Source organism: Rosa rugosa, chromosome 1 (assembly GCF_958449725.1).
Source record: "Rosa rugosa chromosome 1, drRosRugo1.1, whole genome shotgun sequence".
Classification (NCBI taxonomy): Eukaryota; Viridiplantae; Streptophyta; class Magnoliopsida; order Rosales; family Rosaceae; genus Rosa; species Rosa rugosa.
Window position 1 is genome coordinate 23,791,188 of NC_084820.1, and position 26,382 is coordinate 23,817,569.

Here is a 26,382-nt window from a genome sequence, read left to right on the forward strand (position 1 = left end):
AACTATCACACATTATTCTAGCACACAAGCAGAATTAGATAAGGTACCTTCTAACCCTCCATATCCTTTCCACCGAAAGGACAACATAAGTCACCGCTGTAACAATGTTCTATTTGCTAACTTAACCATCAAGAAGCAATTCAAGTCTCATCTAGACAATAAAGGAAGAATACTCTCGGAATTCTCCTATAATTACATACTTATGAGTCTCCAGCAACCTCGACCGCTACTCCCATAAGCTATAATGGCAGACAGACAAGAACTCTGACTGACATCGTAACCACTCGTCCGACCAATGACGTGATTACCGATAACATGCCTTTGTCACCATTGGTGACCATATGTGATCAGTCACCATCTGTGACCCAATATATCATCATCTGTGATCACTCACCATCTGTGACTCAACATCGATCACCATATGTGATCAGTCACCATTTGTGACTCAATATCGATCACCATCTGTGATCAGTCACCATCTGTGACTCAACATCGATCACCATCTGTGATCAGTCACCATCTGTGACTCAATATCGATCACCATCTGTGATCAGTGATCAGTCACCATCTGTGACTCAATATATCACCATCTGTGATCAGTCACCATCTATGACTCAATATATCACCATCTGTGATCAGTCACCATTTGTGACTCAAAAATCTACTCAACAGGAGGAATCCTGCCCCTACCTCGGGCACTACCCTGCCTCTGGGTCTACATCGACCCCTAGCTCTGCCTCCTGGTGAATCCATCACCTAAGGAGCATAACAACCTGTGATGAATACTTACACAACTCCCAACTACAAGTATGAGTCAACGTCATGACTAAATCAACCACATCACTACGTCAGAAGATACAATTCTATCCCCTACGTAAACAAGAGTTAAATCTAAAGGCCCTCACTCCTCAAAAGATTATAACTCCTAGAAGCTACTCTAAGCTCCTACACTTTGTTCACTGAGCCAACACTACCCTGAAGACTCACATTCCAACTCTCACTGCATACCCAATGACTATATCAATACCGAAGAGCATCGGATGAGGATCCGCTGCAGACGGGCCATCACTCGAGGAGTATTGATTGTCACCAAATATGCACCTTACGCTCTGATACCAAACTGTCACTCCCCTGATTTTTAACACAAATAAAAATCGATATATAGCCCCATAATTATATATGCGTGATCGTTCAACCATCAATACCAAGTACCTGGAAACTTTTTCCCCTTTAAACTACACATGTATTGATGCCTTGAACCCACTATGTCAATATTGACCCGCCCACAGAGTAATATATTACATAAGCTTACGAATTAAATTGTCAACAACAAGATAAAACGTAAAAGCTCCTCAGAGTTTACTACATAGCGGAAGTCATAACAATGGCAAAACCAATCAAATTTGCTTCCTACCAGTTCTGCTGCCAACAAGCTACCTCAGCTTCAGCCACGATTACCCTGACCTGCAGGATTAACCCTTACACCGTTTGAATACTGCACCAGGTTGTCACACAACAAACCCGGTAAGCTTTTGCAAGCTCGTATGAGTAACACAAAACAACTCACACCAAATCACAGGATAAAAGCCCGCACAACTCACGCCAAACACGAGGAAAACCTTTCGACTCGAGAATAAGGAAAACATACCATGCTTCCCAAAACAATACTCTTTTCCCAAAAGGAAATCACAAAAGTCACATCGTGACAAGATCATATAAATCGTTAACCTAACAATTCAAATATGATAAATCGATCCAACCTGGATAAAACACATCAAATCGGTCCAACCTGGACAAACACATACGCACATCAATCATACCTATTGTTAACATAACAAATAGCATATGCCTCTTTTAGTCCAACCTGGACAAAACAAATCAAATCGGTCCAACCTGGACAAAACACATACGCACATCAATCATACCTATCGTTAACCTAACAAATAGCATATGATTCTTTTAGTCCAACCTGGACAAACCAACCTGGATAAAACACATATGCACATCAATCATACCTATCGTTAACCTAACAAATAGCATATGATTCTTTTAGTCCAACCTGGACAAAACACATCAAATCGGTCCAACCTGGACAAAACACATACGCACATCAATCATACCTATCGTTAACCTAACAAATAGCATATGATTCTTTTAGTCCAACCTGGACAAAATACGTACCCAGTAATCGTAAGTAACCTACTTAGATCCATGAGGTACCATGGCAGACAGACTAGAGCTCTAACTGAATATATCGTAACCTGTCACCTCGGCCAAGGTTCAACCTTATGATATACATTGCCTGAGGATGCAACCTACAACCCAGGATCCTTTGGCCAACCTCACCCTCAGATCAAAAAATTAAACGAGTCGCACCGGACCCCGAATGTCAAATCAAATCAAACAGAGAAATCACAACCTGTGACTCTCACATCCTCAGACCACCGGTCGTCGGATCAAAACGTTAAATCAAATCAAAAGGAGAAATCACAACCTGTGACTCTCACATCCTCAGACCACCGGTCGTCGGATTAAAACACTAAATCAACCCAAAAGGAGAAATCACAACCTGTGACTCTCAATTCCTCAAATACTTTTCAAAACAATAGAAATACCATTTCCCACCATTTGTTTATTTCCGAAAAGCCACAACCCAAAACAATAAAACGCATCAATTCATGCATATTGTTTTCATCAATCCACAACCCACCAAAACATATATATTTCACGTAAATATATATATACGTAGTCATTCACTCAGGAATACCACTAATACCAACTATAGTTCATTTAGAAAGCTAATCAAAATCAACCAATTTAAATCCGTTCATAATTGAACATTGTGAGATTACTCACCTCGAAACTCCCGCTGCGTCTTCAATACAGAACAAGGCAGCCAAACCACCAAACAACCGTCCAAGAATACTTCCCAAGTACCTAATCACATACGGTTTCAACTTAGTAACGATTCACAAACGATTTAAGTTCGAAATCCCTGTTTTGAACTAAAATCCCCAAAGTGGCTCCAATCGAAGCGAAACCACATCCGAGACCTCCCAAAGTCTCCGGAATACATCCACGATCGATATGTCCCAACCACAAGTCGATCGGACGCTCGAATCCTCACGGATCGAATAAATCAACCGGTATGAAATCGTAAAAATCATAAGAATTTCATACGAACTCCAAAATATGCGTATTATATGTCAAAACGCTCGTATCGACGAGTAGAAAACATATAATACCAGAAACAGCCCCATACATGGCCGGAATGCCGCCACAGGCAGTGGCGCACCGTCGCCGGTCAAAAACTCATTATTTCACAAAACTCCCAACATCAAAAAGCTTCATCTAAGCATGCTTGTGAATTTTCATAACTAGCTCGAAGTCAGAAAACAAGCAAAAGGGATCCAAAACTACCTCACAAGCTGTGGATTACTGTTCAATCTGAGTTGAACCAAGTTTCACGTGAATCGATCCAAACAACCACCAAGGATTGATCAAGGAGGCTGCTCTGAGCTCCCCAAGCTTGGCTTGAAGCCTCGCCGACGTTGGAACAAGGATTTCCGACCGGGTCCTAAAACACTCAACTGCGCCGCCTTTCAATGCCGCCGTGGAGGAGAATCGGCGCTAGAGGACACCAAAGGGACGACCAGACGAAGAAGACGATCCTATCTGGAAAGCTTCGTCGCCGGAGACCGCCGCAGTTCGCCGGAAAAGCCGGGTCGGGTCGGCAGGGTCCGGGTCGGGTCAGTCGGATTATTTTGTTTCTGAAGGTGCAGCCGAGAGAGAAGAGAGAGGAAGTGAGTTTTCCGGAAATGGAAATAATGAAAATAGTAAGTTTCCAACTTGGGAAACTTCTTTTTATATCAAAATGGAAATTCCTACCAATGGCTATAACTTTCTCATACGAACTCCGATTCTTGCGTTCCACATGTCCACGAACTCGTATCGATGCGCTCTACAACTTTCGTGAAGAAAGTTTTCGGAGAATCCCAACATATAAAAAGTCAAACTTCACACGACCCCCTAAATCCACACTTTTCGAATAAAAATTCGTCCGAAACACTTCCGCTCCTTCCACGAGCTATGAAACCGTCCAATTATCACAAATTAGATTCTGGAAAATCCTCGAAAAATAATAACGAATTTCCGGGGCATCACACTAGGGGTATGGAAAAATCGTGTTCCAGTTAGACGCACTACTACAAAAAAAGCATTTTAGGACGTTCGAAAAACGTCATTAAAAACTTTAGATGACACGCAAAAAAAACGTCATCTATCAAGGAGTCATTGTAAGTCACTTACAAGGACGTTCAAAAAACGTCCTCTAATGTTTATAAGGACGCCAGAAAAACGTCCTCTAATCTAAAAAAAAACGTCATCTAATGTCTTTAAGGACACTTAAAAAGCGTCCTCTAATGTCTTTAAGGACATTAGAAGAGTGTCCTCTAATGTATATTAGGACACTTTTTAAGTGTCCTTAAATCCGATAAAAGGGTCATCTAATGTATACAATGACACTAAAAAAACGTCCTTATATCTATTATAGAACACAAAAAAAAAAAATGTCCTTGAAACAAAAAGAAGACATTTACATACAAACAATCTTTACAATCCCAGAACGTCATTGTATCTATTACTCGTTACAATATACTTGACTACAAGCACTTCTAGAAACTAATTCCTAGTTAAACGTACATTCTAATCTTATCTAATTCTAGATGACAATAGACATACATACTTGGCTTCATCTTCAATATATATCTTCAGTCACCATCTGATAAATGACAAGCAAAAGTTAGAAAGTACTAACTAGAGGGCATGGCACCATAAATGACAAAAACATAAACTCATTATGAACAAGTGATACTAACCACGAGCCATGAATCTGAACAAATAACTATATTTGAAGCAACTACCGGTATAACTCTGCCCTGCATAAGTCAATAGTTGAACATAAGTAATAGGAAGGGATCAGATAAAATTGAACTTGAGATTAACAATTTATCCCATCAACCAAACTTGATGACTTAATTAGTACTTGTAGAGTAAACCAATAAGCCATAATCAAAATACAAACATTCTCAACTTTACCTGTTATAAACTTTAACATTTAAACATGCCAGCAGCTACTAGCAACTTAAGTTGAGCATGTGATCTGCCCAATAAAAAAAAAAAGATTAAATAAAGTACAGAAAAGCATATCAAAATATGCAAAGTAAACTTAAAAGAATAATATAAAGATGTATATTGATGAAAGCTACCTTTACTTGGTCTCGAATATAATATTATAGACTATCTTGTTCAGAAACATTAGCATATCAAGATAGTTTCTTACTTCCAGCGTATAGGATATTACAGATACTATCCACAATAATTTTTTGAGCTAAACAACATATCCTGTAAAGAATGAAGTTAGGTTATAGATTGAAAAATGAGCACTAAAACTTTAAATTATAAGGATACTCAAGATTATATAGTAAAACAAACCTGAGTCTGAAGCCTAATATTAGTACGTAGAATATCTAACAAGTTTCAGCAGCAAGTATTTTAAGTATGGAAAGAAGTCACTGAAACAATAAAAAGACAGGTTAACATGAAACATTATGCTTTTCACATCAAATTTTAGTAGCATGATGGAACCAGACTGCAACTAATTAATAAAAAGACCAATGAAACAGAAACAATCTTGCAACAGAAAACCAACAACTTACTCACTTAGTTAGTTTCGTATAGCACATCTGGTGCAAGTAAAGCCAGTGGTAGTAACCAAGAAGTTAAAACTCAACCCTATGAAGAAAAAACAGTTAGCCACATTATCAACTACACAGTTTAATTTACTCTCTTAACAAAAGAGTCAAAACAAAAAGGGTCAATGGGAAAAAGACTGAAAAAGAAGTTACACCGTATATACACAGACAAAATATGAACACAAAAATTTACCAGCAAAACAGCTACTCTATGATTCCTTTGAATCAAAACATTATTCAACTCCAAAACATGCAAGATTCCATCACATATTTTTCTCAACAACCAAATTTCAAACAATTACAAGTTTCTCATCCCAATTTGATAAAGAAAAGGTCAGACTTATACTCCTGCTGAACAAGTTTAGAGCTTTGACCAAAACAAAAAAACCAATCACACACACAACATAAAACATATCACAATGTTTGATTCATGAGACAATCTACTTTGAATTTGCTTGAATTGTGTGTCAAAATTTTCAAAATTTTCGCAACAAACCAAACACTGCCTAAAAGACATAAACTACTCACCGGTTTTGCTTCCGTCTCCGAACTCTGGATCTGAGCTTGTTCAATTTGAGCCCTCAATGCTATATCGAATATTAACACAAACCCAAGAAAGCACGCAGAAACGTACCAGTGTATATCAAATATTGATTTTTCATTTCCTTGAGAGAATTCTGTTCAGAAGTTGCTGATCCAAGATGCAATCCAAAAATACAAAACCATTTATCAGCCGTTTTCTTGAGGTCTCAATGAAAAACAAACATAAGTAACCTCACTCTCAAACAAAACTAGAAAAGAAAACAAACATTGAACATGTAAATCAATTCTTCACGGAACTGAACTTGGCTAAATCAATTCTCTAATGTGTAACACTAGAATAAACAAAAATGTCAAGAATTTTACACCAAAATCCACACAACATTGCTTTAAACTTATTTCTCCCGAAATCCATGCAATATTTACAATTACAGAAGTATAAGTATATCCTCTGACAGAACAAACATTGACCCTTTAAGAAATAAAAATAAATGCATATATCCTGATACCCAGTAGTCATAGACATTATATTACATGTTCACATCAGCAAGAACATAATAATAGATACCTTGCTTGTCATAAGGAGCCAGATCTAAGGATTCTACTATATGGAGGGTTTGGTGGCAATGAATATGTCTCTTCTTTTTCTTCCCTGCACCTGCCAATGCAAATACAACTGGTAAGTGCAAAGACTCAAGATTTTCTACGAGAAAAATCTTAAACTATCAACAAGAATAGTTTGTACACAAAAATCTCTAAAACCAACTCAATAATCTCTGTTGGCTGCTGGGGTTTGAGGCCTTGAAGGAACTCCAGGAGCACCTGTGCCATTAAACGTCCCCAAATTCATTTGTAAATGTGCAAAACTGCATGTTCATCCCAGTTATACACTAGGCTATAAAGATCTCACTACAACAAATAACTGGGAAGAAACAAATAATTCATACGATCTCGATAATCTGAAGTTAATAATACAAAAGGGCTAGCAACTAGCGTCATAGTCACCATGAGCAAACTTGTCCTCCAGGTAAAACACTGCCATGACTGGATTCCCACCAAATTTCCTGCCATTAGCTGTTGGGGGTGGCTCAACTTTGAGATATAGCTGATTAGCTGCAACTACACATTGATATATAACAAACAGCAAAATTAGAGGATAACTCAACCAATAGCATAAACCATCAAACTAGATGCCTAAAAGACTGCAAATTCTAGCTTGATTCAACTAGTACGCTTTAAGTAGGTATATCAAAATAAAAATTCTTTTATTTAATCTATTACTAATGCAATATATTTCCTTTGTTCCGGACTTCATATTCTAAACAATTGGATCTGTTGAATTGTTGTTCAGTTCATATTGAAATGAATCAAAATAATCAATTCAGTTGCAACGACACTACATTGAGCATCAATAGTTTTACTCACTTGTGGAAGCAAATACGTTTTTCCAGATACACTCTACATAACCAAAATAACACCCCGCCATCTCTCCACCTTGCACTGCCCCGCGGCTGCATCGCATCCCAACACCGCAACACCGTCGCACCACAAAGTCGCCCACACCAGAACCTGGCCATCGTTCTAGATCAAATTCCATAAGGAATCGGATCCCATCTGGGCTCGCCTCTGCCATGAGATCGAGAACCCAGCCATCTCCAAGCTCTCATAAGCACCCGTGACGCCAGAAGCAGCCTGAAAAACGTGCCCCGCCGGCAAATCGCACCTCGCCGATGCTCCATGTCGGAAGTCACCCACGATCCAAGAAGAAAGAGTCCAGATCGGTCTTCTTCGTCCGAGATCGCGCCGCCCTCCTCCATCCCTAAGCCAGGCCTCCGCCCTAGAACCTGTCGCTAGCCCATGTTGTCATCCTCTCCCGGACCAGAACACAGCAGCAGGTGAGCCGGCGGTGTTCGGCCGGGAGAGAGCACTCTCGATCTCCCTTTGGTTTTTCTCCGCGCGTGAGGCGCGTTCTTGGTATTGCTTCTGTTTTCTAAAGGCTAAAGCAATTTGGGGAAAAGAGGTTTGTATACAGTGGATTGAATGCCTTTTATATTTTTTGTGTTCAACTATTAAGGTTTTAGGGTATTCTGTGGTTCGAACCCCAAACCTCTGAGGCTGTGTAGGCGCGTTGGCTTTTGTGCAACGTCTCTTGTTTTTGCTTTTGGAGTGCTACCGTGCTGTTGACGTCGTAACATGGGTACAAGGACATTGAGTAAAAAAAAACGTCCTTAAAAAAATTAGTGGGTGTCCCCGAAATGGTTTTCTGTAGTAGTGACGGGCGCCCAGACAGTCTGAGCAGGCGCGTAGGCGTGCTGGGCGCTGGGCGGATTAATGCAAATCAAACCTGCATCTCTCTTCCGTCGTCTCTTTCTCTCTCTTCAAAGGCTCTTCGGCAGGACTGATCTCTCTCTCCTTGACTCGCCGACGAATTGAAGGAAAGAGAGAGAGAGCTCTGAGCTTTCTGTTAAGTGAATAATAATGTTGTGGTCTTCCAGCTTTCACTTTGCACTGTCGTCGGTGGTTGCCGGCTGTCGTACTTAGTCTTCCGTCAACGTCTCTGACTCAGTGAGTCATGACTCGTTGGCGACTTGGAGGGGAGAGAGAGCTCTGAGCGATAGAGAAGAAAGAGAAGGAATGGGAGTTGTCTGGAATGAACCAAAATTTTTGTAGACCAAGAGACGCCGTGCGGTCAGCCGTGAAATTGTCCCCGTCAACTCGCATACGACAGGGAAGATGAAAGTGTGATTGATTAAGTTACCACAGGGGCTTCTAAGGGAGAAGGAGAAAGGCATGTGCGTCGAGGAGATAAGGTTGGAAGACTTGGTAAGTCTCTGGTTCGTTGAAGTCTTCAGAAACCATAAAGCTAGAAACAAAGCCGAGCCACCATAAGAATAAGAAGAAAGGGTCAGATGTATTAAAACAGGGCGAATTTCCAACCCGCGTTGTTGCCAGTGAAGTAGATCGGTCGGGCTTTGCTGTCGTCAATCACAATCTCATACAATCAAATTGTTATTCAACGAGGCAGATAGTTGTGAAGGTGTTGTGATTAGCGATGGCAGTCCTAATAGGCCAGCGACAAAGCTCGTGTTGCTGAGTCTGTTCTTTTTCTTTTTTTTGGTTCTAGATTCTTGTTTATTTCTTATGATTCACTATTATACCATTCTATTATCATTCTCTTTTCCACTAAGTGGTTGATGGTCATGATTTCTGACCCAAAAACTGGAAAACAATTGACCTGAAATAACAGACTAGTGCAGAGATACCCTTCTCAAATGAATGAGTGACATTCAAGTTTTTTTTTGAATACGTCCAAACTTCAATGTAGAACCCAGATTATAATATCAAAGCAAGGCCGTGAATGCCGTATGGCCTAGTTGAAGTGGCGGAGCTCTGGGATCATCCAGGTCCTCGCTTCTCCGTGTTTTTGATGAAGAAGCTGTTCCAAGACTGGCCTTGTGTTCTCTTGAACCTCATCCCAGATGCCAAAATACCAGAAACTCCTCATCATTTTACCATGACGGCACGAGATTTACAGTTAACACAAGGTTAACAGTCAACAAAATATCTGCACTTTGTGTGGAGGAGAAGAGGCCGCGTCATTGGGCCCACTTTGGTGCAAAAATGTTTTGGTTCATTCCAGCCTACTCCGAAGGAATGGAGGAAAAGACTCGGTGGAAGATAAAGATTACATAGGGCTCTGATTATTTCTGTTTTTTTTATTGCATAGGGCTCTGATTCAATTGAATGAAAGTTGCCTCTAATACGGTGCCTTTCTGGTTCTATGACTACAGGCAAAGACCATAATTAAACCTTCTCAGTGCCGTTTCAATCTAGGCCTCTAATATGATTTTTTTTCTTTTGGGTAATAAACTAATACGAACTAATAATAAGTATGATTTTTAAATTCTAAACTTTTTTTTTCTCTATTTTGATTATTTTCAATTAATTGTTAGACTTTTATATTTTTATTTATATAATTATATGCTATAAAAATAATTTAAAAATTAGAAAATAAAAAACCGCCTACTCCCCGCCTAGGCCCCTAGGCGCTAGTCCTTGAGTTACCGCTCGACTAGTGCCTAGCGTTTTTTAGAACCTTGAATTTGATGGGATTAGTAAAATTTTGTTTTTTAGGTTGGATACTTCGAAAGTTCACTCCTTATGTGAACAACTCATTCACCTCGTTGCAATTAACGTATTTCACTATATAATTTTATGATCTCAACTATTCATATTTTAAAATATAGTGTAAAGATTAATCATGTAAAAAGTTAATAAATTTTAATCATTCATACATATGGAATATATCGACAGTTCATCATAATAGTAATAGTTATTGTCATAACAATTGGATGGTTAAAAGATCTCATATTCGGTTGATTTTTTGTATTGATGATTTTTAAAAGATAATTTAAAATATGAGCGGTTTGATTATGAATTTATAAAGTGAAATTGTGTTAATCATAATATGGGGTGAATATGTTTGTTCACCCAAATATGACACTAAGAATTATCTTTTTTAGGTTTTTTGCATCCGTATCCAACAGTAACGGTAAAACTAGGTGATGATAGATGATCAGATGTATATGGATCGAGGACCTCAAAATATAATCAATTTGGGACATCAGAGTTTGCATGCAATAATATACCGGCCTGACTCAACAATCTTGTTCTATAGAACAAACAATGACAAAGATATACGGAAGAAGAGAATACAGGGTTCGAAAATGAAAAATTATTGGTAGCTACAACAAATACAAGGGTGTAATTATTAAATACTTTGTGCAATTTTGACCAAGTAAAACACCCAAAAATAGGATGTGTGATTGGATGAACATTTTGTGTCCAATGGAGCTGTACTCGATCTTTCACCAACTCACCAAAAAAACTCTCTCCAACAGGTTTTTCTTTTCTTAGTCTGTAGGTTGTAACCTCCCAGCTTCCCCCCCACCCCTCAATTTTTTCCCAATCGAACTACTTGCATGCCAGCTCTTCTCATTTTTTTCCATGCTGATTTCACAAATTTCTCACCCTTATTACCTCCCTTCATCATCCATCCTCTCCATTTGTGAACCGCTCCCCCTTCTACAATGGAGGAGCGGGGCCCACCTGCAACCGGCGCCGATGACATCAACGAAGACCCAGCTCCAACGTCAGAGACGCAGCTAGTACCCTATGGTCCCATCCCCTCACCCAACGAAACATACGTAATCCATTTCCCTAAAGACCAAATCTACCGCGTGCCGCCCCCTGAAAATGCCATACTCGTCGATAAGCACCGGCCGGTGACCAAGAAGAAATCACGCAAGTCTTGTTGCTGGGCGCTCCTTGTCGTTTTGCTTGTCCTGTTCCTCATATTCGGCATAGCCTTGCTGACATGGTACCTCGTTTTGAGCCATAAAGACCCTACATTCTCTATCAGTCAGGTCCAAGTGAAGCAATCGAATTCTTCAGACAGTAGCAAGGATTCAGATCTAGGATATGACATCACCTTGAAAGCTGTTAATCCTAATGATAAGATGAGCATACGCTTCGAAAATGGTGGTGGAACTTCCCTTTTATATAGGCAAAAGGACATTGCTAAGGGCAAATTTCCATCTGATCAACTAGATGATGATGAGTCGGACACCGTAAAACTTGTTCTATACGGAACAAGCGCAGAGTTGCCTAGCGAGGTCCAGGAAAGCATCGAAAAAACTAGTTCGAAGAAGACGACGCCGTTGTCCCTAAGTCTGAAAATAAGTGACCTTCCTGTACATATCAAATATGGGTTTTTTAAGAGTTGGGATGAGAAAGCGGTAGTCGAATGCAAATTCAAGGTGGACACATTGGGGTCGGGTACAAAGGTCCTTGAGCAAAATTGTGACACTACATTGAAATGAAGGTGATGGTAATTGGTAAAGGTGGTGATGATATATTTGTTTTTAATTTTCTCAATTGTGTTCTTGTTTGCTTGGTTAATGGTGGACGATGATAAGATCGATATTAGTTCTGCAATGTGATGCTTATCAATCATCATTTTAACTAGAAAGGCCTCAGTCTCTATGCTTAAATTTGCTTCTACTTTTTTTAATTCGTCAGTTCTGTAATCTTTTTATGTAGAGAATAACCTCATCAACAACTAATGTTCAAATTTTCAATTGATCGATCGAAGCCGCAGTAATTGAACATCTATATCAAATATAGTCAGCAACATACATATATAGTACATGTAATAAATATTTTGCTTCTACTTGTTGAATTGAGGACGTAAATCAATTCAAGCCTCCTTTTAATTCTCTTCCTCCTCATGGGACAGTTCGTCTCTCCAGAAAATAATTTTTCAAACTTTCCCAAATCTCACGAATCACTCTCCACTACAAAACGAAGGAGATTAATGAATATCAAGGGATCAAATCCCAGCTAGGAACTATTTATCAATCCGACATCGAAAAACTGGGCCTTGTTTGGTTCTGACCCAATCTACTATCCCACAATTTCACCAATACGTCGAGTTACTAAGTGACGGTGTAATAGTTGTTTTGTTAGAAGTGGGTTATTGTTGTTTCTTTCATTCTTTCAAGTAACAAATTTCTTGAGTGATTTCTTTTCCTCCTCAAAAAAAAAAAAATATATATATATATATATATATATTTCTTGAGTGATAATAGGAGCTCCATACTTTATGTCCAAAAGCAAAATTGATGTTATGGATACCCTAAATGATATTTACCCCTTCTGAGAAAGAAATCAGTAAAACTTTTGAAGAAGGCATAATGACATTATAAGTAATCAAAAACTATTAGATAAAAGATGATAAATTTAAGGAGGGAGGATTTGCACGTGATCTTAAATAGCGACAGGAATGGCTCACATCCTCACGAGACCCGTTAATACTAATTGTTAGTGTCTCTATATATTATAATCACTCACTTTTAGGTTATATTTTCTTTTGTCATTTTTATTATGAGAATCCTCTAATCTTTAACATGTCTCCTCATGTTTAACCTAACTATTAGGTTTACACAAACAACCAACTTTCACATTGAAAACTATTAATTTGTAGAGTGGAGCTAAGGCATCTTGTTTAGAGCTCAGACATAATTCGTTTAATAGAGCCAATGCATTTTTTCAAAATCCCAGACATGCACACTACAACACAGACGGTAATTTCCGACCACGAAAAATGGTCGGAAATAGAGCATCTTCGTCGGAAATAATTTTCTTCCGACCACCCGTCGGAAATTCTTGACCATTTCCGACGAAAATAGCCGTCGGATTTTGGTCTCGTTTTGGTTGGAATTAATGTTTGTTTCGTCTGAAAAAATCCGACGGAATTAAAGTTTTCCGTCGGAAATAATTGTATTTCCGACGAATTATTTCCGACCACACTTTTTGTCGTAATATCTATTTCCGATGACGTAGTTTCGACCACTTGTTTCGTTGGAATAACTCTTTCCCACGTATTTTTTTCCGACCACAGAGGCCGTCGGAAAACTTTTTTCTACGACATGTTTTCGACCAACAGCTTCGTCGGAATAAATATTTCCGACTAGCTACTTTTGGTGAGAATTACTATTTGAGTATTTTCGATGACATATGTTTCTGGTGGCTTTCTCCGGGTACCTCACACAGAATGCTATACCGTCTGGGGTACCGATCCAACTCCTCAATCCTGTATCAATAACACACGTTTAGAGGGATAAACCGTACCGGACGGTTTATACCTCTCCGATGCCTGAGTGAGAAGCTAATATAGATGTATAGTAAGTAAATAGTGGATAAAGGAGTTATTACCCGTAAAAGGTAGTTGTGCTAATGCCTTTATACTCGAGCATGTGAAGGAAGTCTCCCCCATCCTCGATGTGGGACACTAGTTGTTCTTCTGATGCCATCAGTCCTCCTGTTGTGTAAATAGTTGGGCTGTGCTGGCCTTGCCCAGGGCCCTGGGTGCCCGGGGTGGCATCCTAGATGAGCCCCGCCATGGTGGGTCGTAAACCCGGCCCATGGCATAGTACATGGGAGTACCGATGGGGCCCAGCCGACAGTGCCAAACTTAGTTGAGACTTCCCTAGTGTGTACAAGTCCCCCAAGTTCCCGTTCAAGATGTTTCTTGGGTGGGGACTTATTATTGTCTCGGAAGTTTGGCACTAGTGTGCCTATAGGGAGTCCCCCAAGTTCCCGTTCAAGGGATATCTTGAGCGGGTTACGCTGTAGGTAGCTAATCTACACGCTACGATAGGGTGAGGGTTGAGCCTCCGGTACCCGATAGGGTAGAGGGGACTTGACCCTGATACCCGATGGGGTAGAGGATGTGAGCCTCCGGTACCCAATGGGGTAGAGAGGACTTGACTCTGATACCCGATGGGGTAGAGGATGTGAGCCTCCGGTACCCAATGGGGTAGAGAGGACTTGACTCTGATACCTGATGGGGTAGAGGATGTGAGCCTCCGGTACCCAATGGGGTAGAGAGGACTTGACTCTGATACCCGATGGGTTAGAGAGAGGATTTGGCTCTGATACCCGGTGGGGTAGAGGATGTGAGCCTCCGGTACCCAATGGGGTAGAGAGGACTTGACTCTGATACCCGATGGGGTAGAGGATGTGAGCCTCCGGTACCCAATGGGGTAGAGAGGACTTGACTCTGATACCCGATGGGGTAGAGGATGTGAGCCTCCGGTACCCAATGGGGTAGAGAGGACTTGACTCTGATACCCGATGGGGTAGAGAGAGGATTTGGCCCTGATACCCGGTGGGGTAGAGGATGTGAGCCTCCGGTACCCAATGGGGTAGAGAGGACTTGACTCTGATACCCGATGGGGTAGAGAGAGGATTTGGCTCTGATACCCGGTGGGGTAGAGGATGTGAGCCTCCGGTACCCAATGGGGGTAAGCGGTGCATGTCAGCCACGTGGGGCAGACTGAGTGCAATAAATGCCCGTCCCCTCGACTGACGGTTTTCAAGACGTGGGACACGTGTAGCGATCTTGCGGTTGAGGGCTTTTCGTCTTCAACGGCCCTGATGCTTTGGAGATTGAATTTAAGAGGGAAACAGACTGTTTCCCTTCTCACCTTTTCCAAAGTTCTGAGAATTTGCGAGTTTTGCTTTTGACTCTCTCACTGTGTGCCTCTGTTGCTGTGAGGAGTGGAGACGAAAACCTTGAGGTGCGATCACAGAGAAGGCCTTGGCCGGATTTAGCGACTGCAGGAAAAGAGGTAAGGGAATGTGGTTTGGTTTTTGGTTTTTCTTGTGTGTTTCCTGGGTTTTTCGTTTGCGTTTCTGGGAATTTCTGGGTTTTTTCTGTTTGTTTGCGTAAAGAAAGAACACGAATAATACTAGTGTCGGTTTTGTTTCTTGGGTTTTTAGATTTGTGGGTTTGTTTTGAATTTCTGGGAATTCTGGGTTTTTCTGTTTGAATTTCTGGGAATTTCTGGGTTTTTCGTTTGAATTTCTGGGAATTTCTGGGTTTTTCTTGAAGTGAGGAGTGATCCGCGCTTCAACATGGTCTTAGATCTGGCTAGGCTAACCCTTGTGCTTCTGATTCCAGATATATCGAGTTTTGAGGTCCCCGGTATCGTAGTTAGGATGGAATCAGAAACCAAGGGTGGGGATGCGGGATCGTCGTACCAGTCTTCTGCCAGGCAAGCTGAAGTGGACATCGATCGGTACTTAGCGCAAGTAAGTCAATTAGCAGAGAATACCGGATCCTCGACTGGGGTGTTCTCGGAGAGCAGTGAGGAGTCCGACGAGGGTGAGAGCGAGGGAGGGTCGGCGGAGGCCCCGGTAGTCACGGTGGCAATTCCCGAGGGCATACCGATGCCTAGGTATACACTGGCGGACGGGACCGTATGCGACGAACCCGGGAGAAGTATGACGATGAAGGAGATCATCGGCATGCGACTGAAGTGGGGAATACCGGATTCAGTAGAGCTTAGGCCTCTCAAGGATGGAGAGATGGCCGCAAATCCTGCTCCGGGGTGGGTGGCGCTGCACGAGAACCAGTTCCACCAAGGGTTATCGCTACCTCTGCCCCGGTGCCTACAGTATCTATTGCGGATGCTGAACCTGTCACCGGGGCAGTTGACCCCGAATGCCATTCGCCAAATATATAGTATGTTGGCCATGTGGGACTTGTGCCAACAAGGGTGGCCTTCCGTAAATGAATTCCGCGCGGTGCACAGGGTCCTGTACTCGAGGAAGCTGTCCTGTGCGGGTACGGTGACATTTGCTGCTAGGGACTACGAACCACTAGTTACCGATATGCCTTCCTCGATGAGCAAAAGGTGGAGGAATAAAGTGTTTCTAGCTGGGGGCCGGTGGCAAATCAAAAATAAAAAGTGGCAGCTGACCGGTACCTTCCGAGCCATCGGGGACCAGGCCTACAGTTTGTCTGAGGTAGAAAGGAAGAGGATAGCCCGGGTATATGCCGTTTGGAGTGAAAAGGAGAGGAGCTCTTATAGATTCATCCGGCACTCTATACTTTTTAGGCTAGGACTAGGGTGGCTTCCCGGTGAGGCTGAAAGGTTTTATTTGTTTTTTTTTTTTTTTTTTGCATGTCACCCTGTCCTCTTTCCTTGACTAACTTCGAACTTACCGCAGTGAAAGCACCGAAGAGGAAACCCCGGAGAGGCAAAGAGGAGGACAAAATGGATGATAACCAGCTGATGGATATGCTGATGGGGCAGGGAGAAGACGCCCTTCACATTGAAGTCGACCTAGGGTCGAAAACTACGGGTCGGTCCGTTGAAGAGACCCTACTGGAGCTCACTGATGCGGCGTATGGGGCACCTGATCCTGAAGCTCCCGCGACCCAAGTCGTGCAGCCGTCGGTTGCTGACGTCATTACCATTGCTGATACCGGGAAGGAAAAAGCACCGGCCTCCGTATCTATTTCTTCCCGCTCCACTGGGAGTGATGAGGCCTTGCTTCCAGGTGAGAAGAGGAGATCTCACAAGCATCGGCACCGAAGCGAGAAGCATGAGGTGACGTATACCGGCCGGGACGTTACGGGGTCCGGTGCTAAGAGACAGAAGAAGGATCACCCGGTACCCGAGTCGTCGCTTTCGCTTGGCATGTTGTCTCCTGCCCTTCCGGTAATCCCCAAGAAGCCCATCAAGCAGCTGCTGAGCGAGTACGGGGTTGCTGACGAGAAGTTCGTGCGGGCCATGCTTAGTGACCTGAAGGACATTGATCTCGACCGGGTGCGGGCCAAAGACAATACTCCCAAAGAGAATCGCCGCCTTGCCCGGGAATCCATGATGCGGGTACGGGTTTGCTTTACCCTTGTAGCCCTTTATTACTACATATATATTTTAATCGGTGCGCTTGCAGGCACTCTTCAATGTGTACGCGGTGGATGCCAGCGAGGAAGATACTCAACTGAAGGAGGAGGTTAGTAATCTCTCCGGGCAGGTGAAGTATCTTCATGGCGAGAAGGTCAAGCTGGAGAAGGAGCGGGACTCCTTGAGGAAGAAGGTTGAGTCTTTGACTCCCCTGGTTGCCGAGATGGACGCGGCCAAGCAGCGAATCGCGGAGCTTGAATCTGAAATCTCTGAGGCCCGGGAAGAGATGAAAAGTGCCCGGGACTCCGAAAAAAAGGCTGCGGAGTCTGCCACATCCTGGAAGGAGAAAGCAGACTACCTGGAGGAGCGTCTTCCCGCGGAGAAGCACGAGGCCGTAGAGGAGTACAAGGCCTCCGAAGAGCTCATTGCCATGCTGGCTGCTGCCCAAGACAAAGCTGTTATCATGAAATTCAAGGAATGGGTGGCGGCTGGGTACTTGGACGAGGCCAAATTCAGGCGGGGCCTTCTTGAGAAGAAGAAGAAAGACATGGAGGCGGCAGCCAAGTCTGGTGCCGGTGGATCCCAGAGTACCGGTGGGGAGCAGTAGTACTTGGATTCCCCTTTTTTTGTATATGTTATATTATTTTTTTTTTTTTTTTTTTTTTTTAGTAAAAGTTATCCTTGCCTTGAACAATGGCGTAATTCCTGTGCTTGGTAGTCCAGGCTTTTGTGGATTAAAATTTTTGAATTTGAATGGGAATTGGAAAGGAATTAAAATTTCTAGGATTTTGTACCTTAAGCATTTACTTGCATCACTTATTACCGGAATAGAGTAACTGACAATAGCTATGTCCGGGAATGTCCGGGGTAGGTAAAAAAAAATGCTAGAAATGGTCTGAATAATTCATTTTTCCATTCAAATACCACATGGTGGTTAGATACAGAATGAGTACCCGATGGGTAGCTTGCCATAGCTGTATGGTCAAAAAGCAAAAGCTAGGACAAGATGCTCCCGGAGCTACTTGTAATAGTATCGCAGGCGCTGGGTATTCCATGGATGCCGGGAAACGACTCCGTCCATGTCCCGGATGAAAAAGGTTGCGGGGCCTACCTCTTCAACGATCTCGTAAGGGCCTGTCCAGGATGGATCCAGTCCCCGGGGCTCTGGGTAGACCTACTTCATGACCCAGTCCCCCAACTTCAGTGTGCGGGATTGCACCTTGGCATCGTAGTAGCGAGCTATCCTCCGCTTGTTAGCCAAGTTATGCATGTGTGCCACATCCCTTCGTTCCTCTAGTAAATCGGCATCGAGTTGTAGGCCTTCCGAGTTGGTACCCGCATCGAAGTATTCGATCCGGGGACTCTGGACTTGTGTTTCAATAGGGAGTACCGCTTCTGTCCCGAAAGCCATGCAGAACGGGGTCTCCCCAGTAGCCTCTGTTGCCGTGGTCCTGATAGCCCACAACACCTCCGGGAGTTTAGCAGCCCAAAGACCCTTGGCATCATCGAGCTTCTTTTTCAGTATCTTCTTGATGATCTTGTTGACAGCCTCGACCTGACCGTTGGTCTGGGGGTGAGCCGGGGATGCATATAGGATCCTGGTGCCCAGGTTCTCTGTGTAAGCCCTCAACTCATCGTTGTCAAACTGGGCACCATTGTCCGTGACTATGGTGTCCGGGACTCCAAACCTGCAGTAGATGTTCTTCCACAGGAAATTTTTTACCTTTTCCGTGGTGATGGCGACAAGAGGTTCTGCTTCAACCCACTTTGTTTGATAGTCCACAGCGACGATGGCGTATTTGAATTGCCCCACAGCTGTGGGAAGTTTACCAATCAAGTCCAAACCCCACTGACAGAACGGCCATGGTGCAAGGAGGATGGAGAGGGCAATGGGTGGTGCCCTTGGGATATTTGCATACATTTGGCACTTGTTGCAGGAACTGGATATTGTTTGGGCTAGGGCCGACATGGTTGGCCAGAAATATCCTGCCCTTAGGGTCTTGTGTGCAAGAGATCGTGCTCCGGCATGGTTACCGCATACACCAGCATGTATGTCCTTCATTATTTTGTGACCTTCCTCCGGGGTTACACACTTCAGATTCGGGAAGCAGTGGCCTCTCCGGTATAATTTGCCATTCATGATCGTGTATCGAGCTGACCTTAACTGTAGTCTTCTGGCCTCGATCTTATCGTCAGGTGCTACGCCGTCGACCATGTATTTCAAAATTGGGTCCATCCACGAAACTGTGTGATCCACAACGAATATTTCTGACACAGTTTTAGAAGTGCTAGGTCTCTCGAGTATTTCGACTTTAGTGGCCCCATAGGTAGGACTTGGAGAAGTTGATGCAAGCTTAGCAAGGGCGTCTGCCTTGTCGTTTTCCGCCCTCGGTATCTGGGTAAAAATGTAGGAGGTAAATCTCTGAACTAATGCCCGAGCCAGAGCCTGGTAAGAGGACATGTGGGGTTCCTTTGCCTCGAAGTTACCGCTGACCTGGTTTACGACCAACTGGGAATCACTGAAAATACTAAGGTGCTGCACCCCTAGTTCCCGGGCGATCTGCAGACCTGCTATGAGTGCCTCGTATTCTGCGGTGTTGTTGGATGCCTTGAAGGCAAATTTGAGGGCGTACTCGTAGACTTGATCGTCCGGGCTAATTAGCAGGATACCGGCTCCACTGGTTTTCTTGTTGGATGCGCCATCAACATATAATCGCCAAGTGCTTGGTGGAGGCGGATCCGAGGCTAGTGGTTCAGGTGATTCCAGGGACGGGTTATGGGAGGGAATCGCCTCAGAAATAAAATCTGCCGCTGCCTGGCCCTTAATAGCTGTCCGGGGTTGGTACTTGATATCGAACTCTCCCAGCTCGATGGCCCATTTAATTAACCTGCCCGATGTCTCTGGTTTCTGCAAAACCTGCCTCAGCGGGTGATTAGTGAAAACGGTGATTGAATGTGCTTGGAAGTAATGCCTAAGCTTCCGGGCCGATACCAGGAGGGCCAGTGCTATTTTTTCAATGTCCGGGTACCTGGATTCTGCACCAGTGTACCCCTTTCCAGCATAGTACACCGGGTACTCGCAATCGGAGTCCTTCCTAATCAGAGCTGAGCTTACAGCTGTTGAAGATGCCGCCAGATATATGTAGAGCATTTCTCCTGGAACGGGTTTGTAAAGTAGAGGTACCGCTGATAAGTACGCCTTCAAGCCAATAAAAGCAGTCTCGTGCTCAGCTTTCCAGGCTATTACCTCGACGTGCTGGGTTTTTAGCAGTTTGAAGAAAGGAGTACACTTGTCCGTCAGCCTGGAGATGAACCTTGACAGGGCGGCCACCTTGCCTGTAAGAGATTGGACCTCGTTCCGGTAGGTTGGGGATACCATGTCTAATATAGCCTGCACCTTCTCCGGGTTGGCTTCGATCCCCCTGTGGCTAATGATGTACCCGAGAAACTTTCCTACCTCGACCCCGAAGATGCACTTCTGCGGGTTAAGCCGCATACCATTGCGTAATATGATGGTGAAGACGATTGACAAGTTGGTTACGTGGTCCTCCGGAGTTAAACTTTTTACCAACATATCGTCCACATAAACTTCCATGATAGTACCGATAACATCCTCGAACATAGAGTTGACAAGTCGCTGATAAGTGGCACCTGCGTTTTTTAATCCGAAAGGCATGACCTGGTAACAATAGAGACCCTTGTCTGTGGTGAAGGCAGTGTGCTCCTCGTCTGCCGGGTTCATTCGAATTTGGTTGTACCCACTGAACGCATCCATGAAACTGAGTAACCGGTACCCAGCAGTGGAGTCGATTAGTTGGTCAATTCGCGGGAGCGGGAAGCTATCCTTGGGGCATGCTCGGTTGAGGTTTGTGTAGTCCACACACATGCGCCATGATCCCTGAGATTTCTTTGGCACCATGACCACGTTGGCTAACCACCGGGGATACGTGACTTCCCTGACAAAGTTGATGGCCATCAACTTCTTTACTTCAGCCTGGATAGCCCGGTACTTATCGTGTGTGAAGGCCCTCCTCTTTTGTCTTACCGGTGCTGAATAAGGGACAATACTAAGATTGTGCGTGGCTATCTCCATTGGTATACCGGGCATGTCCTCATATGACCAGGCGAATGCAGATGAGTTTGAGCGGAGGAACGAGATCAACGCTTCCCTGATAACCGGGGACAGCTTAGTACCTATCTTAACAGTCCTGTCCGGGAACTGCTCTGATAGCACCACCTCCTCAATGTCCTCTACGGCACCGGGCCGTTCTTCGTCTGAATCGGTATCATCTCTGGGATCCTCGTACCTGTCCGTCAGAGGGTTAGTAGCCACGGGCAACATCTCAAACTTTCCCCTACCGCGAGATACGGTCAAAGAATAGCATTTCCTTGCTGCGACCTGGTCACCCCGGATCGTAGCAATGCCGACCGGGGTTGGCACTTTCATCATCAGCATGTGACCTGCAATGAAGGTTTTCAGACGCCAAAGTGCCGGTCGGCCCAGGATAGCATTATAGGATGAGACGCAGTCCACCACGATGAACTCTGTTTTGATGGTTGAACAATTTGGACTTTCGCCTACCGTGATCGATAGGTAATCTGATCCGAGTGGTTGGACGATATCCCCTGAAAAGCTAATGAGGGGCTCATTATCCTGCGACAGCTTGGCTCTCCCTCTGTTCAGAGCTTTGTACGCATCGCGAAATAATACGCTAACCGAGGCCCCGGTGTCCACGAGCACCCGGGACATTATGTAATGGTCCATTTGGAGCGTGATTAAGAAAGGATCATCATGGGGCATTTTCAGATCGGCTTCCTCTTCCTGCAGGAATGTCACCGATGTCCATCCGGTACCCCCGTCTTGCCGCGGGGCCTTGTGGAAGTTGAAAACTTCCGGATGACCGAAACTAGAATTTCGCCTCTTCCTCTGGGGATGTAATTCCTTCGGGCCCCCACCGTGGATCGTGAAGATTTGGCCGTACACGTCCACCGCTCCTACCTCCTTAGCAGGTAGGTACCGTTGAAGCTTGCCCCGCTGGATAAGGGACTCGATAGTATTTTTTAAAGCAACACAGAGATTAGTATTGTGTCCGGCATCCTCATGATAAGTGCAGAACTTTCCGGTATCTTGCTGGGTAAGTTTACTCTTCGGGAACTTCCTTGGGGGTGGGCCCGGTATCTCATCCTTACTTTCGTTCCAAATAGTCTCGTATGAAGCGTTGAGGATTGTGAACACCTCATACCGGGGGGGTGGTGGTGTTCGCGGGGCCTGTTGTACCCCGGGCTCCCGCTGACGGTGAGTGGTCCCATAACTGTTAGTCCTGGACGAGGACTCTTTGTTTCTTTTGCTCGTGGTATGGGGTGACCTGTCATGACTATGGGCCCACTCCCTCTTTCGTGGCTCATCCCTGACAGTTGAGGCCGGGGTTGGCACCCTTAGCTCTGGTCTGGGGGTGTCCCCGTAGGTTTCGAATTCGGCCTGGGCGTGTCTGATGGCAGTGGCCATCAGCTCGTCGTAGTTGGCTGGAGGATTATGGTTAATCCCGTAGAGAAATTCTCCGCGCCTTAAGCCTCTCCTGAAAGCCAGCTCGGCCAGTTCCTTATTAAGGTCCCGGCACTTGGCGGTAGCCGCCTGCCACCGATTTACAAAAGACTTCAAAGTTTCATTCTCTCCCTGCTGGACCTTTAACAGGCCCTTTGGTGTGTGCATCCCATCGGTGCGTAAGATGAATCGAGCTACAAACTTGTCAGCTAACTCCTTGAAATTCCCTACAGAACCGACCGGCAGTTCGTAGAACCAACTCAAAGCTTCCCCTGACAAGGTTTCCTGGAACATGTTACAACACACCTCATCCGTATATCCCTTGGCGTTTGTTTGCGAGCGGAAGGCCTGTAGATGCTGGTAGGGGTCTCCAACCCCCGTGTAGTCAATCTTCAGTGGCTTCGACATATCCGCTCGAATGGCTCCTCTGACCTGTTGGGTGAAAGGACCCGGGCGGTCCTCGTAGGTGGTCATGGCCCTCCAGGTGTCCCTGTTTTCCGTGGCCTGCACCCTTGCCTGCAGAGCATGCAAAGAGTTGCTCATTTGTACAAGTAATGTCGTGTTTGCATCGGTTACCGGGGGGATATTCGATACTGGCTGTGGTAACGGTGGTGGTGGTAGATGTCTCAAGCTTTCCGGGAATAATTCTACCGGTACTTGGATTATCCGCTGGGCGGCGTTCGCGCCTGTTGCCGGTTGGGATGCTCTAGCCAGGGCCTGGGTGAGCGCCTCGTTGTGCTGGTGTCTCCGGTCCAGTGCTCGGGCCAGCGCTGTGTTTTCATCTTCCAGATCCTGGATCTTCTGTTGCGTAAGGCGGTTTGTTTCCCTATCGGTACTCTGTTGTTCCCGATCGATCCTGGATTGTTCCCTGAAGGCTGCTATCTCCGCCCGCATGAATTCCAATTCCGATACCGGAGACACTTGGTCCGGGACATGCGGGTCCAAGGATCCGAGACCATGAATTTCTTCAACACCTGGCGCTTCTGCTGATGAAGTACCCGGAGAGAATATCAGTGCCCGGGCGACACTTCTACCCTCTCCTGCCGCTCCTTCCGGCTCAGTCATGATAGCGACCCCTATCTGGCGCGCCAATGTTTCTGGTGGCTTTCTCCGGGTACCTCACACAGAATGCTATACCGTCTGGGGTACCGATCCAACTCCTCAATCCTGTATCAATAACACACGTTTAGAGGGATAAACCGTACCGGACGGTTTATACCTCTCCGATGCCTGAGTGAGAAGCTAATATAGATGTATAGTAAGTAAATAGTGGATAAAGGAGTTATTACCCGTAAAAGGTAGTTGTGCTAATGCCTTTATACTCGAGCATGTGAAGGAAGTCTCCCCCATCCTCGATGTGGGACACTAGTTGTTCTTCTGATGCCATCAGTCCTCCTGTTGTGTAAATAGTTGGGCTGTGCTGGCCTTGCCCAGGGCCCTGGGTGCCCGGGGTGGCATTCCAGATGAGCCCCGCCATGGTGGGTCGTAAACCCGGCCCATGGCATAGTACATGGGAGTACCGATGGGGCCCAGCCGACAGTGCCAAACTTAGTTGAGACTTCCCTAGTGTGTACAACATATTTGCTTTGTGGGAATAAACATTTACATTTATACAAATGACTTTTACCGAAGAATATGGTTTATCAAATTGAATATTTCTTTTCTAGAACATGAAGAACCAAATGGATACATAATGAAGATTTGAATAATTGATTAAATGCAAACTGCATTGTCTTAATACATAAGAAAAATAACATCATCTATAACAATAGTTATAGACTTATAGTACGAGAGAAAATACTAAACTAAAAGTGCTTATTCAATTTGTTACTAAACTAACATCATCCACCTGTCGTCATCATGTGTTGATTCATTGGGAATGTCTTCAAGTAGAAGACTCGGGATGTAAAGTGTTTGCTGCCCTTTTCTGTTCTTTTCCTTCCTTCGTCATGACTACAATATAATATGAAGATACAAAAGAAGGCATATTGAGTAACACTATGAGCTGTAGTTTAGTAATTAAACACAAATAATGAGAAATGGGAACCATACCGAAACTGAATCAGCGGCTTGCACAAGTCTATCGACTGGAACACCAAGTGCATGTAAATCAATTGTTTGAATTAGATCTGGGTTTAGAACCTTCATACAGTTCTGGATTTAGAACTTTCTGCCATCGATGCAGACATTGTACTTCTGATCTATCAAGAAAATATTGAGCTGCATACACAAGATACTATCACCAAAAGTAATATATATATACTGGATAATACAAGAAGACTAGGTTTCTGTTCATGTGTTTGAGTGTTTGTCTTCATACAGTCTCCCTCTTTTGGTAATTCACAGCAAACATGTACCATACAAATAAACAATTGGATGAGCACTAATATATTCCGATCTAGGATGGCTAGCTTGCTTAGAGTTTCTAGGTTCTGAATGGTACTTATTGTTCAACCAAAGATATATTTAGTTTTAGTTCTCCCCTGCTACTAAGCAGTTAAGTTCAATAGTCTTCAACAAAGAAGAAAAGAATACCATGGTAAAATTCCTTTGACAAGGAAAAACTCCAAAAAAATAACAACATCACTCCGATTTTTTCAACTTTCAATTTACCAAGAGACAAGAATAAAGGAAATAACATATGGTAATCTCCCCCTGTCCTACAATCATTTGTGATAAAGTATTTATGTTGTTTCATGTTATGGTTGACAGGTTCAGGATCTGCTGAGTAAAAGAAAACCATCCCTTTAATATCATTCACAGGTTTTTTGTTTTAGACATGTACCAGTCCCTACCATATTACAGTGAACAAGGCATACACCTGACAAGAATGACAATCAATATGGGATATATTACTACATAAATAGGCACCTTTGATTGAAGATGAAGGTCCCTGTTGAAGTTGTTGGTGGAAGCATAAACAAGACAATTGCTCTTTCTTTTGAAATTCACTCTACCATGATAAAATGAAGTAGATATGGAAAGCCGAGTCGAGGAAGAAACTCTGACCGATTGCAGACAATGGAACTGTGAACTTGCCATTCATATGAACCTTCCTGTGACAATGAAAGCAAGATGAAATTATTCTCACCAAAAAAAAAAAAATGTAACAATAATAAGACAATACAAAAGGAGAGAAGAGCATTTAAATCCGGAACGGATACTACAAAATCAAAGAAAAAACAAGAGTCACTCAAAAATAAAATCTTCAAAGGAAATGAGGCGGAGACAAAAAAAAATGCCTGCAAATAATCAGACGGACCCTGATAATAATGACAGGGATGTC

The 26,382-nt window shown here is 43.8% G+C and overlaps 2 protein-coding genes and 1 long non-coding RNA gene across 9 annotated transcripts; 1 reads left to right on the forward strand and 2 right to left on the reverse strand.

Moving 5' to 3' along the window:
• Window positions 1–4,574: 4,574 nt before the first annotated feature.
• On the reverse strand, window positions 4,575–8,306 carry LOC133724333 (uncharacterized). 7 transcript variants are annotated; one of them, XR_009853613.1, is made up of 9 exons: window positions 7,719–8,306; window positions 7,299–7,412; window positions 6,862–6,951; window positions 6,282–6,444; window positions 5,722–5,793; window positions 5,494–5,573; window positions 5,098–5,161; window positions 4,878–4,937; window positions 4,575–4,780 (listed from the first exon to the last, which is right to left on the reverse strand). XR_009853613.1 is itself a non-coding variant. In XM_062151028.1 (6 exons), the coding sequence occupies exons 1-4, from the start codon at window positions 7,924–7,926 to the stop codon at window positions 6,353–6,355; spliced, it is 504 nt and encodes a 167-aa protein (XP_062007012.1). In that variant the 5' UTR covers window positions 7,927–8,306; the 3' UTR covers window positions 5,379–5,573; window positions 5,722–5,793; window positions 6,282–6,352. The 7 variants fall into 7 exon arrangements, 2 of the variants coding, with proteins under 2 accessions (XP_062007012.1, XP_062007011.1); XR_009853614.1 differs by having other exon boundaries at window positions 5,718–5,793; XR_009853615.1 differs by lacking the exon at window positions 5,494–5,573.
• Window positions 8,307–11,158: 2,852 nt separating this feature from the next.
• LOC133725041 (NDR1/HIN1-like protein 13) lies at window positions 11,159–12,474 on the forward strand. The gene has a single exon (XM_062152096.1). It carries the CDS (start codon window positions 11,384–11,386, stop codon window positions 12,173–12,175), a length of 792 nt encoding a protein of 263 aa, XP_062008080.1. The 5' UTR covers window positions 11,159–11,383; the 3' UTR covers window positions 12,176–12,474.
• A 12,421-nt stretch (window positions 12,475–24,895) lies between these two features.
• LOC133711773 (uncharacterized) lies at window positions 24,896–26,171 on the reverse strand. Its single transcript, XR_009847086.1, has 3 exons — window positions 25,968–26,171; window positions 25,149–25,316; window positions 24,896–25,049 (listed from the first exon to the last, which is right to left on the reverse strand). It is a non-coding gene; the product is annotated as an uncharacterized LOC133711773 (long non-coding RNA).
• Window positions 26,172–26,382: the final 211 nt, after the last annotated feature.